At 50.9% G+C, this 16,086-nt stretch overlaps 2 protein-coding genes across 6 annotated transcripts in view; one reads left to right on the top strand and one right to left on the bottom strand.

Annotated features, from left to right (window-relative positions):
- Window positions 1-2,620: 2,620 nt before the first annotated feature.
- Window positions 2,621-4,782, bottom strand: GPR27 (G protein-coupled receptor 27). The gene has a single exon (XM_003642028.6). It carries the CDS (start codon window positions 4,632-4,634, stop codon window positions 3,492-3,494), a length of 1,143 nt encoding a protein of 380 aa, XP_003642076.1. The 5' UTR covers window positions 4,635-4,782; the 3' UTR covers window positions 2,621-3,491.
- EIF4E3 (eukaryotic translation initiation factor 4E family member 3) overlaps window positions 4,152-16,086 on the top strand; it is a 27,121-nt gene continuing 15,186 nt past the window's right edge. For 2 of the 5 annotated variants that reach the window (XM_003642027.6, XM_046900016.1), the window contains exon 1: window positions 15,418-15,570. In XM_003642027.6, coding sequence (XP_003642075.1) covers window positions 15,458-15,570 — 113 coding nt within the window. In that variant the 5' untranslated portion in view covers window positions 15,418-15,457. Of the gene's footprint in view, window positions 5,123-15,417; window positions 15,595-16,086 lie in introns of those variants that run through there. The other 3 variants (XM_004944690.4, XM_046900015.1, XM_046900014.1) reach the window with 2 other exon arrangements.

Raw genomic sequence — 16,086 nt, 5'->3', positions numbered from 1 at the left:
ACCTGGGGAGTGAGGGAAGATGCCAGTAGCAGTAAGATTTCCCAGTGCAGCACAGCTGCCACAGCAACTGCAACTCTTTACCACAGCCATGCAACAGCAAGCGTGCTGTGAGCTCTAAGCCTGACAGTGGAGAGTCTCCAGGGGGGACAATGATGGCATTTCACGTGATGCTGACTCCTGTTGCCCAGAGAAAAGGAAACCATCGCATATGTCCTATTATGGGTTACGGAAAGGATTTGACCTGCATCTTGACTGAGCACAGGTAGGTGGGAGAGGTGTGTGCCCTGCTGCCATACGGCCCACCGAGCCCCCCCCATAGCTTTGTACTGTGGTTAGAGGGGATAGGAATGGGTTCAAAGCATCTGAGTTTTTGCACGTGAGCCCAGCACTTGCACAACAAGCTGCAATAGCTTCCCGTGTGGCCGCAGGAGGTAATTATGGCACTCGGCTCCTGCTGAGCTCCGTCCATTAGCACTACGAGGAAGAGCAGAGCACTGGTGTTCTGTGGGCAGCTGCTGAGGGCACAGAGCTCCCAACTGCTCCTCAGGGCTCCCACCAGCACCAGGGAGGGCTCCCAGGGCTCAGCCCATTCTCCTTTGCTTTTCTCCTCCACTTTTGTTATTCAGAGCAGGTTTCATCCTCTGACTCCCCTTCTCTGAGCATGGCCAAAGCAGTTAATCCCTGTGACCCACTTTCCCCATCTCCAGACTGAAGGACGCCGTGAGAACGTGTCAATGCTGTGCCTTGGCGATGCTCAGCTTGGTTGTTTTTGTTTTTTGGGTTAGGTTTTTTTGTTGTTGTTGTTTGTTTTTTGAAACTTCCTTATCTGTTCTCAGATTCCAGAAGGAACACTCATCCCCTGGTGCTCCTCCAGCTCTCTCTGGCCTGTACACTTCCTTGGCATGCTCAGCCCCAGGCTGGACTTGCAGAGCAGTGCTGGTCACTGAGCACATTTTCTGCCACCTATCTGTCCTTTTATACTTAATTTCACACTTTTTTTTTTTTTTCCTGGAATGAAGCTCTATTCATTCCAGAACAGTTCAACACCCATCTAAAGTCTGAATTAAAGCTACTGGAGTTCCTTCTCCTTTGTGCTGGTGTAGCCAGGATTGTCATCAGCCTGATATTAGAAGGACCTCAGGTACCAAACTAACTTTTAAAGGCACTAATTCTGCCCTCAAGAGTACATCAGAAGTCCTGACAGGTGTCTGCAAACAAAAGGTACAGTAGAGACACACATTTCGCATCTCTCTGTATCCTTTTGCTATGGGTCTGGTTGCCACCAATGGTGACAGCAAGGCAGCAGTTCCCTCCAGCAGGCAGCAAGCAGACCAACCCACCCAAAGGTGATTCATCGCACCCTGTATGTCCAACCGACTACATAACCTGTGCTTAATTTTCCTGCACAAGAAAAAATGTGGTCCTTGCAGCTTTTAGGGCTGTTTTAAAATAACTGTTCTCCCATCTCTGGGGTTTAAATAGAACCATAAGCACATTACTTATAGCTGGGACGCCAAAATATCTGACACTTTTAATAGCATAAGTGAGGAAACATTGGCTGTTTCCTAATTGGGCTGCACGAGAAGGCAGGACTTCAGTTGGAGATCACAGTTATAGGCCCCAGAGAGATACTTCTGTCTGCACAAGAGACTTCTTAAACGTTCAGACAATGATTCTGCACAAGTTGGAGTCCCATAGAAAAGAACCAACGGTAAAGCGGGCACACAAAGGATGCTTGGGATGCAACTGCCAGTAACAGCATCAATGCGTTGCACGTTCCTCTTCATAACAGCTCTACCTGATTACTCATCCAGGTTTACTAAGCCACGATCTGGCACTTGAGGATGAAAACATGAGCAGCGCTGATAGCCAGCTTCTGCCGTGACCTGAAGTGCTGACCGTGTTCCCGCTATACCCAGATGCACTTCCACGAACAGATCTGGAAGCGACAGTCCTGCTTCGTTCTACCCTATCCAGGAGCACGCTCCTTAACAGCCACGCTACAGCCACTGCTCAGCTGACGGCTAACAGCCTCCGACTGCTCTCTGCAGTATTGCTTCCAGCTCAGGCGCAGATCTCTTCATGGAAACAGAGCTCGTTGCTGTCACTGTGCGACAGGCAGCAGCGCGGCGGTGACTGATGTTTGCTAAACGCTGCACAATGCACCTGAAAGCAACGCATCGGGCACAGCCTCCTCTGAGTCACGTCGGGATCCCGCCATCATGCTGCCAGCTGAAGCGCTTCCAAAGAAGTTTTTCTAAACGAAGCAAGTTAGGACGTGCCACGCTGAGTAAGTTTAAGTTACCCGTTAAGAATACAGTTTGAGAGCAGTACTACCCAAGCCATCGTATTAAGGATCAGTGAGCCGCGGTCCTCTGCTCTACCATTGCACTATATAAACCTGTCGCCCATCATGAACTTAAGTCTCCTTAAAAATAGCATCAGTCATTTTTATTGGTAAAAACACCTAAATTGAGATCTAACAGCAAGTAAGGATTGTGCTTGTCCATAATAACCTCGGCTGTGAAATCTACTCAGACACAAGACATACAACCTTCCAGATACACAAGCTATTTGTCAGCAAAGCAGAATGCTGCCATTCTGAGACAATTACATACAGTAAAGGTTTTCAAGATTTTATTAAAGAAAACAGTCAAAATGTACAAGTATTACCCAGGTTTGTAGATAACTTCCTATAAAGGCAGTAAAATATGAATTTCAATCTAGGTTTTTAAAAACTGCTATAGTTGATTAGTTTTAAAGTTGGTATTTTAAAATCACGTTTCACAAATAGTTCCGAAATATTACCAAATAAATAGTGCAACGAGAAAATCGAAATTAGTTCTACACTGTTTGCATGTCAGGCAAAAGTTATAAGTAACTGCTTCAAATACTCAAACCATTTGAGAATGAATGAACCCACAGCTCCCACCAAAAACCGACTTCCACTAAACCACACCAGGAACGTCCTCCTCTCGTTCTTCACTGAAATCAAATGATAAGAAAACAACACCTCTTGAGGTCATCAAAAATAACTTTAGTATAAAATTGTCTTGGCTTTTATCAAATATTACATGAGTAAAATTGTTAAGCCTTTATCAAAACAGACAGGAATAGGAAAGAAAAGAAAAATGTCATGGCCTTAATCCGTATCTGTTGGAATCACGTTTAGAAACGTTAGAAGCAAGACCAGAAACTTGGAGCCCTGTTTTGTTGTTAAAAACCACATAATCACAAAGAGAAACAGCTTCGTACAGCCTAAGGTTTGGGGGTGTTCTGCTCAAGTACCTGTTTCCATAGACAGCAACCTGTTATGTTCTGGAGAGCATACGCAAAGTATAGAAAAATAAATAAGATAGCTTCTTACAGCCTAAGGTTTGGGTGCCAGGTGGTGGCTCAGCATGTCCCCCACGGGTCACACTTTCTTGAGATCGTATGCAGAAACATGGAAAATGGTATCCACCTTTCTTTGATAGGCTGAGGAAGCCCCCCTACATCCCAAAGCTCTTGAGATCGCACAGGATGGTGCCCTGGGTGCTCTGGATGCTTTGGCAGCACGGGAAGTGGGCTCGGAGGCAGACCCTGAGCTCCTTGTTGAAGATGAAGCAAAGGATGGGGTTGACCCCGGCCTGGGCAAACGTCATCCAGACGGAGGTGGTCAGGTACACCTGGGGGATGGAGCTGGCCTTAATGAAGACCCGCAGGTAGCAGGCCACAATGTAGGGAGACCAGAGGAGCAGGAAAAGCAAGGTGATCATGTAGAACATCTTGCAGAGCCTTTTCTCCATCTTAAACTCCTCCAGCACCAGCAGCCTCTTGATCTGGCTGTGGGTGGCCTGCCTGATGCCCACCAGGGTGGGTGGCGTGGGTCCCCTGCCAAAGCCAGCCGTCCAGTTGGCCGCCGCCTGGCCCGTGGCCCCCGGCCCGTGGAAGGTCCAGTTCTGGCTGATGGCCGGGACCAGCTGGGCCGGCTTCATTTTGCGGTGGCCGTGGATGAAGAAGAGCAGCTTGATGTAGACCAGGTGGGTGGCGGCGATGACGGCCGCCAGCATGAGCATGAAGCCCAGCGTGTCGTTGGCCTTGACGTAGCGGTGCTCGAAGATGCACTGCTCCTCCTCCCGGATGAACTTGTAGGTGCCCACGTCGAAGACGGGAGGGAAGGCCATGGCCATGGAGAGAGTCCACACCATGCACACCACGGCCAGGCAGGTCCAGCCCGTCATGCGCTTGGCATAGAAGCGGTGGTGGGCGATGGCCATGTAGCGCGTGACCCCCACGCAGAAGAGCAGGAAGGCGGCGTGGAAGCAGAAGAGCACGGCCAGGAAGGCCAGCACCTTGCAGCTGAGCAGCCCGTGGGGCCAGGCAGCCCCGCTGCGCACCGACAGCATGACGAAGGGGAAGCAGGCCAGCGAGCGGAGCCCATCGGCCAAGCAGAGGTCCAGCAGCAGGTAGTATGGGGCACGGTGCAGGTGTCGGTCCTTGAGGATGAGCCAAGCGAAGAGCACGTTGCCCGCCAGGCTCACGCAGAGGATCAGCCCCAGGGTGGCCAGCTTCAGCCCGGAGGCGCTCAGCAGGCCGCCGGCGCTGGGCAGGTGCGGGCTGCTGCTGCTTCCCAGCTCGCTGCTGTTCGCCATCGGGTCCTTCCTCCTTTTCCTCCTCCTCCTCCTCCTCCTCCTCCTCCTCCGCGCGGCAGGCCCGGGGGCTCAGCGCCGCGGCAGCGCTCCGGGGCCGCGGGCCCCGCCATCACCGCCGCCTTCCGCCGCCCAACCCGCGCCGCGCGACGCCCCCATCCCCGCCGCCGCCGCCGTTCTCCCCCCTCCGCCGCCGCCACCACCGCCGCCGCTCGGGCGAGGAGCGGCGCTGCCGCCGCACTCCCCGCGGGCCATGCGGCTCCGCGCCCCGCTAGGGCCGCGCCCCGCGCCGCCACCGCCCCATGGAGGGGAGGGATGGAGGGATGGAGGGATGGAGGAAGGAAGGGGCCCCGGGGGCGAGGCGCGGAGCGGCGCGGACCCCCTCCCCCCTTACCGCCGCCGAGCTGCTCCGCCGCCGCGCGGGGCGAGGGGCCGGCCGAGCCTGCGCACAGCGGCGGCGGCTCTGCCCAGCTCCCGGCGAGGACAATGGGGTAAATCCCCCTCCCTCCTTCCTTCCTTCCTTCCTTCCCTCCCTCTCTCCGCAACTGCCTCCGCCCCCCGCGCAGCCCGGCCCCTGCGGAGCGCGGGACCGAGGAGAGCGCGCGGTGGCGCGGAGCGGCGCGGAGGTTCCGCTGCCGCAGCGCGGCCCGGAGCGGAGCCGCCGGTCCCCGCCGCGGGGCTGAGCCGCTGGCGGTGTGCGGGAGGGGAGGGGAGGGCACGGCCGTGCGGTGCCGCTGCGCGGCGGCCTCGGAGAGGTGGGGGCGGAGGGCTGAAGTCATGGCTGGAGGTGCGTGCGCGGCACAGGTGGGTGCGCACCCACGGACGTGCCCGCCGAGAGCCGCAGCGTGCGGGTGTCCGTGTGACGGAGGTGTACCTCGCCGTGCCGCGGTCAGAAGCGCGCTGCTGCCGGATGCGGCCATGCCGGAGCTCTCCGTGTGTGCGCGGAGGGAAGATGCCGCCTGTTGCTGCGGGTATCCCCGCCGGGCAGGGAGTGCTTCAGGGGGTGCAGCTCTGCAGCGAGCTGATGGACAGACATCTCAGCGGGAACACCGAGGCGATGCCGCCTCTGCGAGTCAGAACCCTGACGTGTGGGGTCTGATGCACCTAAACAGGCAGAAAAGAAGGATATTTAGGGCAAGGCCCAAGGCTTGCTGAAGATGCTAATGCAATTATTGTGCTGCCGCTGAATTTCCATCATGGCCTCTCATGAAGGACATATCCAAAATCCCTTTCAAAGGATTAAAAGCCATCAGTAAATGTAGCGTTATTCCAGAAACAATAGCAATTGAATTATCCACGTCAGCCCCAAATGCTGGTTCTGGTGGAGCAGCCTCCGGCAGGGCTTTGTGAGCAGTGTCAGAAATCTGTGCTGGGGCTGTGTGCTGACCTCAGACATCCAGAGCAGCCACAGTGTTTGGACACTGGTGGAGCCCACAGCAGACTTCAGCCCAAAGGGTGGTTGAGGGCAACGTGTCCCTCGCCCATCAGTCTGGTTTGGATCTGGTATTTACTGAGAGCAGAGAAATTCTAAAAGCACACACACACACACACGAAAAGGCATATAATTGAGGCTGCTTTTTGCTTTCTACCAACACATCTGAGCTGTTCTCAGTAGTTAGGTTTCTCATTTGCACTGGAGTTGTGCTGTGACAGAGGATTGCCCACGGGTTGCTCAGTGCTCTCTGCAATTTCCCACGCGGGCGCTGCGGGCGGTGATGAGCTCTGGGTGCACGGTGTCCTCTCAGCAACTGGCACCGGGTGCAGCTGTCTGTAGGACATGTGGGGACCTCATGCCTGGGGCACTGGGGCCACCGCCAGCAGTCCAGGTCTGGTTGCTCCTAGGCACATGGGAGCAAAAGGGACCTTACCTGCTATGGGAGCTCTGTGAGCAAGGCAGCAGCTCACCTGCTTCTCTCCTCTGTTCCTCCCTGCACGCACACCAGCGCAGCTGAGCTTGCTTGGGCGCTGCTGTAATTCACGGCTGCTGTGCCAGGCTGGCAGCAAACTGTTAGCTCATCTTTCTTTCACCTGTAGCTTGGAGAGAGCTTAAGTCAGAAGGAAGTGCAGGGACAGCCATAGTGTCTCCGCCGCACATCCCCTGTGTCCCTTGGCACCACTGTAGCAGAAACCAAAGTATTATCTCCTGGGTGATCCAAGGGAAGCAGGAAATGTCAGGATGTGCCTGAAGGTTATAATCTAAGCTCCTGTTATGGCAGACACTGCTGGGAAGTAGGGTAAGTAGGAACAGTCAGCTGCAATGATTTTGTCATCACATGCAATTCAGGGAAGGACAAGTTTTTAGGTATAGTAATTGAGGAATCATAGAACCATTAAAGTTGGGAAAGACCTCTATGATTCCTGAGTCCATCCCCACTGATCACGTCCCTCAGTGCCACATCTCCACAGTTCTGGACCACCTCCAGGGACAGTGACCACACCACCTCCCTGGGCAGCCTATGCCAATGCAGTATTGCTCCTGCTGAGAAGAAATTTCTCCCAACATCCAATCCAAACCTCCCCTGCTGCAACGTGAGGCCGTTCCCTCTTGTCCTGTCACCGTTACCTGGGAGCAGAGGTCAACCCTCACTTTGCTTCACCCTCCTTTCAGGGGGTTGTAGGGAGCTACAAGGTCTGAGCAATACTTGGTGACAATGGCAAAATGAAAAAATGACACATTAAGGTAATGTTCAGGTACTGACTAATGTGAAAATAGAGTGAGGGGCTCTATGACTGCAAAATTTATACTACTACCTCGAATGCTTTGTACAGGAGTCATGCCTGCCCTCTAAGCAGGGCACAGCTGTGCTACACGGCAGCAAAATGAGGGAGGGCAGCTTTGAAGCAGCTTTGGGAAAGCATTGCACAGATGTTGGGGCAAGGGGTTGGGGCAGGGCACGCACAGGGCACTGCCATCGGGCTGAGTGTGATTCCTCGGTCAGCAGGGCAGTAACAAAGGGTTTGGATGTGGCTTTGTTTGCAGAAGTGTTGGCACAGGCACACCAAATGAACAAACGACAGCGGAGCAGATGGAGCACCAGTGTCACTGCTGAACCCAAAGTTGCTCTGCATGCATTTGAAGAGCGGCATCTGACAGCCCTCGCATCTTCCGAGGGCTTCTCCCCGGCTGTGCAATACTCCATGTGCTCTCCTGGGGAGGGAGGAGAGAAGAGTGGAGGAGTGCATTTGGCACAGCGGGGAGCGGACTCGGGACTCCTCCATCCCTCAGAGATGCGCTGCTGCAGAGCAGCACTCCTTCCCGCTGCACTGATCCTCCTCCACAGCAGTGGAACGTTTTGAACTCCAGCAACTCCTCTCATTTTTCCCCCATGTGACTGTGAGTCAGGCTGAGCTCCTCTATTCTTCTCCATAATTGAGTAGGAGATTATTTTGACTGGAAATAACCAGACGCAGGTATCATGGCTGTGAGTGCCTCCGTGCGTGCCACTTGCTGGAAGTTCTGAGCGCCCTGCAAAGGGAGCGGGCCTTAGAAGTGCACTCAATGGAGAGGGAAGAAAGCAGAGGGGAAGAATAGCTGCCTCCTGCTCGCTTCTCTCATTGCCTCTTCTCTGCTGAGCCGCTGAATGGCCGGGGACACGCTGCTCTTCTGAAGCTTTTGCAGCAGCACTCCCCTGCTGTAGGGCACAGCCCCAGCGAGGCACAAGCTGTCCACAGCACTGAGCCTTTCTGCTGCTGCTCCAGGCCCACAGCAGTGCTGAGCAAACTACAGAAAGTTCTTGCTTTGAGGTCTCAGGGGCATCTCCCCATGCACAGATTTTCCTTCACATTCTCTTCCTTAAGGGGTTACAACCATCTGCCCAGGCTGTGCTTCACACCTTTGTCTTGGTGATACATGTGATGCATTTTGCTTTTTTCTCCCCTTTTATATATTACCTAGGTATAAATTAGCCCAACAGGGTATAACAAGGAGCATAACTTGGGATGAATCCCTAAATTTTTCATTAGCACCTTTGAGCACTCTGGGAATAAATCTAATTGTCAGGGAGAACTACTGACTTATTTACGGTGCTGGAGGTACTTGAATGGGATCCTGTACCGTTGGTGACATCAGTTCAAAGGTTGGTTTACCAGTAAGAATCTTTCAATATAATCTATAATAAGGAATGCAAAATAATGACTTCAATTGCAATTATAAAGTATAGGTTCTCTCCTCTCCTCTCCTCTCCTCTCCTCTCCTCTCCTCTCCTCTCCTCTCCTCTCCTCTCCTCTCCTCTCCTCTCCTCTCCTCTCCTCTCCTCCCCTCCCCTCCCCTTTTTAGCTCTACAGAAAATGCTGAGGTAAGCATGTCCTGCATAGATAATACTTTCCAACGTTTCTGAACACGCATGTTGACCAAAGTATTTTCCACACTGACATCAGGTGGTCTTGCTGGTGTTGGTCCACCACACTGCTGCCATTGCTACAATTCAGTGTCTGTTTACAGAGCCTGCTTCATCTTTCTATGTGACTAAAACTGCAGTCTCTCACAGGATGAGTGTGTGAGTTCAATGCTAAGTAGGTAATGCTTAGGTAACCTAGTGTGGCAAAGCCTGTGCCAGGTGGGAGTGGGATGCTAATCCAGCAATGCATTGCCATGATCCTAAGTAAGTAGGACAGGTGCTTGGGTATCAGTGCCACTCCTTCCCAAACTACTTCTGAAGCAGCGCAAACAATGGAGCCCCACATCTGGAATTAAAATCAAGCCTTTGTTGGATTCATGTTCAAGGACTGAGAGCTGCTAACTAACACTTCTGTGCTTAAATTGCTGCTTCAACAAAGGCACTCTCTTGGTTAGTTTTAACTGCAGAAATAGCACATAAAAAGCTTATGCAGTTTAGAAGTGTTCGTGAGTCTCAAGCAACGTTGTGGGCCAAGTAAAGCACGAGAAGCATTTCGTTGTTGTTGTACTATTCTATCAACTGAGCTTTTAAGGCAGCCTCATGAAAAGGAATTTATTATTTTAATGGCACTTTCTCTCTGCTAAAAGGTCTTGCTAACTTACTGAAGCCGAGCTTGAAATAACAGAGAAAAACTCTCAGAAAAGCTGCGATGTACTTCAGAGCTGAGTGAAAATTGTGCCCAAAATCCGAGCCTACCCAAACCCTGAGCTAAATGCCAGAATGCCCCCAGGATTGCTCAGATCATCGTGCAAGCTGTTAGGGATAATGAGCAGCCGATTTCTCTGTCGTTGGGTTTTGTTGCTGTTGCTAGTTGGTTTTTGCTTGCATTTTTTTTTCTGCTTTATTTGGTTACGTGCATGGTGCAAAGCCCCTGCATGCCATGTAAATGCCATGTTACCTTCCCAATGAGAACACGACAATTAGAAGAGCCGTGGGGAGCTGTGTGGGTTTCAGCTGAGCAATGTCTGAGTCCAACCTGGGGAGCAGCTCCCATCTGCCAGCCCCCATTTGCACCTTTTCTTCCCCGAGGTGGGGCCTGGCTCTCTTACCAACAAATAAAGTGGAGATTTTGACGCTGATTTCAAAGGATGCTAAACTGAGCTCCGTGAAAAGGCAGTGCTCGCATGCAACGCTCCTTTTCTTTTTTGCTTATTAATGCGACTAATTAAATGTTTGTATTTTTTAAGCGCTAACTGCTTTTTGATGGTCGTTTAGAGACTTTGAGAAAGTCAATAATTTTGATGAAATAAGACTGTAGGTTCCAGAACAAAGTCCACAAGGAATCTGTGACGTTGCTAGGATACAGCTAATGTTTTCAGTGGCTGGGGTATTTTTTGGTGTGGTTTCTTTTCATAGGCTGGGTCTCACCTCTCTTACAAACAGTAGGATATGTGACTGCCCGATCCCATTTACACAACGCTCTCCCACTTTACAGTAATAAGGCAGACTTGATCTATTCGTTTCATCCACTTTTAGTCGTGAAGAAGCCACACACGAGTAGTTTTGACCTGAGCTAAATGAAGCACGTTTGATCTGAATCTGGCGTTAGAGATGCGGGATCGATGTCACAGTATGAAGTCAGTCTCCCTCTAGTGGTTCCATTCCGGAGGGGCCTTTGGTTTCACTGCCATCAGTAGGTATAATTTGCCGGAGTGTGAGGCAAAAGTTCAGCGACCCTCTGTGAGTGGTACTGAACTCCTAATGTGCATGAGATGAGCATCGAGTCTGTACAAATGAGTTTATGTGTTCCTTTTTTTCCTATTTTATAAGCCTTACATTTGTTGCAGTCTCAATACAAGATGAAGCTTCCACCCGTGGCTCGCTCTGCAGTACAGCCCAATGTGTTCTGCTCAGTGTGGGATGTGACTCTTCCATATTATTTCCTTCAGCTGTATACCGGGCTGCCTGTCAAAAAAAAAAGATCAGTATTTAAGCTCATGTTCCACATCAAAGCAATTGCCAGATGTGGTGCCAATAATATTCCTTTGGATTTAATGTAACACATTGAATAGCATGGTGGATGATGCTATTTTGAGATCCCCGTGTTTGGGGAAGCAATATCTAAGTGAAACACTGTGCAGATATTTTGCTAGGAAATAAGCAAAGGAAAGCTGTTTGGAAGTTGTGCCCAGTGTATAATTCAGCTCAGATTTGAGGTCCACAGGTTTCTTGCATTTCTGCCTACGATCTCATCTTCGCTGGCATTGCTTCTCTAGGTGCTAGGATAGGTGTAATGCCTCCCATGCATGGGGAACAGGAAGGGATGAAATCAGAAGCCCATTCTCCAAAGCAGTGTCAGAAATTCAGGTCTCCCAACTCCTGGTGCATGGGTTGGATATTATGCCAGTTCAGCTCCCCAGAAGCAGCTGGGTCAAAAATCAAGCTATAATCTAAAGCATATTTAGTTTCATAAATGCCTTTATGTATCTATAAAGGGCTTTGGGCCAGGCTGAAACTTCATGAGCAGCTGTGACCAAACAGCAGTGATTCTGCAATGCAAAGCACCTGGAAAGGCTGATCTCCTTCAAACTGGCACACTGAGCAGAGGTGGGCAGGGAGTTTATATTGCTTTCTTCATGAGCATATTCATTTATGGCAGAAAAACAAAACAAACAAAAAATGCTGTGCTGCTATGCAGTTCTGTGATGACTTTAAGGGTAAAGTTTTACTTCTGTTGTTTAACTTTTTCCTAATGGTCAGCTTCTATTGGGCAATCAGGGCTTCACCTCTCAGGAGATCGCTCAAAGTACTTTCCTTTGCACACTGCTGTGTAAAAGCTGCACTTCCTTTGTGCTTCTTAATAGTGAAAAAAGTGGATGTAGGAACTCAGTATCCAGAGTCCTGTCTGAGATTTGCTCCAACATCATTCGCAGACAGAAAGTGAATAGTAGGCTGTGTTTGCAAGGAGGTGATGGACACCTGTGGGATGTCCAAGCATGCATGTGTTTGGTAGGCTCGTGCCCCTGCAAGAAGACCTCTGTGGAAGGCAGCTTCAGGAGGCAGAAGGGAAAAGCCTGTTGTGCAGAACAGTGCTCAGTGCTGCTCGCTGTCCCAGGCATTGGCTCATGCCTGCCAGAAAAACAGGGGGTGCGAGCCAGTTTGTTGTGAACAAAAGAAAGTTATGCAATGTCATTTAGTTCTGACGTGTTCCCAACATGCAGCAAATGAAGAACTCACTAAATACAGTATATCTCTGGCCATATCATTTGAATATAACTTGTTTCCATGACAACCTCTGCTTAACAGCTTGGCTGATATGAAATCATTCCTAGATGGGGGAGCTTTTGCCAAAAGCATTTGGATTCGACTCTTTAATATCATGCTTTAGATTTTAAAAAATGTTTATTTAAGCCTTTGGAAGCAAATATCAAATCAAATCCCTTCATCCTCACCTCTGCTTTGGCTTTCACTTGATCAGTTTATCTTCCTGAGAGGCGATCAGAAGCAGCTCCCGCATTACTTAATATGCTTCTGAAGGCACAGGCAGTGTTTCAAGAGCCAGTGATCGTGACAGCAGCCTTGGTAAAGGAATCACATTTCATGGCTGTTGGCTCTGCACACCAACAGGGCACCAGCAGCAGCTGGGCACAGCAGTCAGGGCTTGTGCTCCAGCCAGCAATCAAGGCCAGGAAGGTTTATGCTGCAGCTGGCTCTGGCTCCAAGTGAAAAAGAGGAGCTTCAGCTAGAGAGGTCTTTCTCAACATCTCACAAAGTTCCTTTTTTTTTTTTTTTTTTTTTTTTTTTTTTTTTTTTAATTAGGAGAACAAAATAAGCAAAAGCTTATCTGCTTGATGTTCTTCAAGGTGTCATACCTGCTGCCTCGGAAATAGCTGTGGGAGGCATCCAGTGTGGCAGTACAACATGACTGCTCAGATGGTGCTTGTTCTCTTCCTCGCTTGCAGGTGCTAAACAGTGTTAAAACATAGCTAAAATAAGCCTAATGCTTTCCTAATATTTCTCATGTATGCAAGCATTGTAGTTGCCACAGTGACGTTATACAACTGCCAGCAAGGGGAAGGATGGTCCTGAATGCTTTAAGAGGCTGTCTGCCCCTTCCAGCCTCTGCTGCTTGTATTGCAGGAGTCCTCTGCTCTGGCTGCAAGCAGAAGCTGTGGGAAAAGCCACCCAAGCAGGCAGATAATGCCTCAAGCATGTGTTGCTGCCGGGGTTGGGAATGATAAGGGCAGGGCTTTAAATGTCAAGACCACGGAAGGAGTTACAGTGTTTTTTCCAGCCGCTTTTCAGCTCCATGCAAAAGCACTTGGTCCCTTACAGCAAAGAGGTGCTTAAAACTGGGTGCAGGAAAGCAGTGCTAGGAACATGCAGGATGGGCCAGAATTGTACCTCCCACTTCACCTCACCTATTTGTTTGTTTGTTGTTTGTTTGTTTGTTTTCTTTCTTCCCAATCCACCTTGCCAGCGCTTGGCTGGGAAAATTCAGCTGTTACCAGTCTGCAATCAGCTGAGCTGACCTACCTGCTGACTCCCCTTAGCCACCCAGTTCTGCTGTGTAAGAACTTCTCATGGCAGAAAATCCCTTTTTTTTTCTGGACCTTCTGCAGTGGTGAGCTGTGGTCACCCCGTCTTTGCACTGCCTTGGAGCACGGAGTTGCACCCTAACACAGTTTGCATGTTGCAAATCTGCTGGGGGAAGGCGCAGAGGCACAGGAGATGGCATCAGCAGGGCTGCTTTAAAGGTGAACATTCTGGATAAGTGGCAAATATCAATGAAATGCGTTGTTAATTAAAGCCTATAAATCTCTCTCTCAAAGCGCTAGCGATTTCCTGGGACTCCTAATCTCTGAATTGGTTTTGTTCGGTGCAAGGAGGCTGAGCAGGATCAGGACGCTCTCACCTTCGTTTCTCCTTGTGAGATCCCCCTCAGGAGATGTGTTCCTGCCTCTGTGTCACGACTTCTTAGAAATCTCTGTAGGTGTAGGATGTACGTGCTAATTCAATGCATCCTGTGATTGCCCTTCCTCCCGAACCAGATTAATTTACTGTTATCTGAGATTCCCATGACGCACCTTGTGCCCCTGCGAAGCCTGCTATTTACTGCTGTAAACAAGAAATAAGCGGAGGTTTACATGTCTCGTTTGGCATAATGACACAGGCTGTGCTGCCTGGTATTTGCTCTGTGTTGGAAGCGTGGGGGTTGTGCTTTGATATTGTTCCTTACAGCTCGGGTTGTTTGCAACAAAATCGTTTGTTTTCAGCCTCAGCTGTAATGTTCCAGAGGATGAGCAGCTCTCTGGTGATGGGATCTGGAGGCTTCTGCTGAAGTGTGTGGGTCCCATCAGAGGTGGCTTTCAGAGGGGTTTGGTGTTTGTAACGCGTGCTGCTGGCTCTGGCCTTAGTTCCAGAGGGGCTGTGCAGCATAGAAGAAAATTAACACTTCACCAGCAGCCTCAGCAGAGAGACAATAAAAACATCACATGTGAGAGGGCTGTTGGTGGCCCAGAGGAGAGTGGTGCCCCTTTAGGTCACAGCAAATCGGTGCTCTCCTACTCTCCTTCATCTCTCCTGAGCAAACCCAGGCTGCTGTGCCCAGATAGAGCCATCTATTGCAGCACTTTGCTCAGGATTAATATCTTGGATGGGCTCACTGTTAAAACAGAGAGCACGCTCGGGGTGGGCACACCAATGAATTTCAGACTCCGAGCTCTCCCAGTCATTATCTTGCCTTCTATTTAAAGGGCAGTAAATTAAATTGCAGGAGATGGTGCAACTGGTTTTCCAGACCTTATTTAATTTGGCTGAGCAGTTAGCATTTTCCATCTGCACAACAGAATCATTAACTTTTTTTGTTTCTTCACTGTCACTGCACAGATTGCTTTCCATGGGTGATCTCTGCCCTTCCTTACTGCCACATTTCATTGCTTTGCAGCAGCGCAGCTCCATTAGAATCTTCTTTTAGGAAGGAGCACATATAAAATTATTCATCCTACTAACGGTGCTAGCAAAGAATCCCATGTGATTCATGGTCTTTGATCCTGCTATTGCTTATGTGGGTGTTTAACTTTACTACTGCATACAGTCCCACTGGGGAGAATCTTAATTAAAAAAATTTAAAAAAAAACACTATTATAAAAATAACGTGAGCCTTTTAAGCACATGCCTATGCTGGATTGTGAGAAACACCTCCCTTTAAACAAGCACGCAAATTAAACAGGTGGTGGAGAAGATGAGAAGAAACGAATTAACCTCTTCAGGTCTGGAAAGCCGTGCCGGGGGAGGGAGGGGGGCCGTGGGCACCATCCCGAGCTGCCGGAGCTCACGGAGCGTCCGCACGGCGATAGGTCGGGGGTCGAGTGATGTCGCTCGGAGCAGCCGGGGGTTGGACTTGGCCATCCCAGGTCCCCACCCCGCGCCCTCCCCCGTCCCGCCCCATCCCTCGGGGGCGGTACTGCGGGCCCGGCCGGGCAGGACATGGAGCTGAGCGCCCCGGGCCCGGAGCCCCCGCGATCACGGGGCGGTGACGAGGAGGGGGCCGAAGCCCCGGGGCTGCCGCTGCACTCGGCGTGGACCTTCTGGCTCGACAAGTGAGCGGGGCGGGGCGGCTGGGGGTAAATGGCTGCTCCTTCTGGCTTGTCGGTGGGACGGCGGGGGTCGGGTCGTGTGCCGCATGTAGGAGAACTTTTGGTGTAGCGGGCTGGGTTGCGGGGCTGTTATTTCACGTTATTTCACGCAGCCACTTGACGAGCCGCTTCTGTTGTCCTTTAACAACCGCACGTCGGTGCGGGCGATCTCTGAGCCCCAATTTTAGCAGTTACGGCCGTAGGGCCGGAACCCTTCGTGCCCGCCCCGGCCGCGGGGCTCCCCCGGGTGGGATCGAACAGTTATGAGGGTGAGCGAAAGTGCGTTATCGCAGCGCTGTGCCTCCGTGCGTACCGCAGTTCGTGCGCCTGAAGTTTTATCTCCCATCTCCAGCGGTCACGGAGTGCTCCGCCGTGCTGCATATACCGCATTGGAAACCGAAACAGAAAGCTTCGGTCCTGCCCTATTTGTTTATCTTGCTCTGCTGTGCATTTGTTGTCTCGTTAATCTTCTGTATTCCC

The sequence above is a fragment of the Gallus gallus genome, chromosome 12 (assembly GCF_016699485.2).
Source record: "Gallus gallus isolate bGalGal1 chromosome 12, bGalGal1.mat.broiler.GRCg7b, whole genome shotgun sequence".
In the NCBI taxonomy this organism is placed as follows: Eukaryota; Metazoa; Chordata; class Aves; order Galliformes; family Phasianidae; genus Gallus; species Gallus gallus.
The sequence above is the reverse complement of the archived record's forward strand: the minus strand, read 5'-3'. Positions and strand labels throughout refer to the sequence as shown.

Bases quoted from the DNA above. Each gene is read 5' to 3' on its own strand.
- GPR27 (XM_003642028.6), bottom strand. From the start codon at position 4,634: ATGGCGAACAGCAGCGAGCTGGGAAGCAGCAGCAGCCCGCACCTGCCC.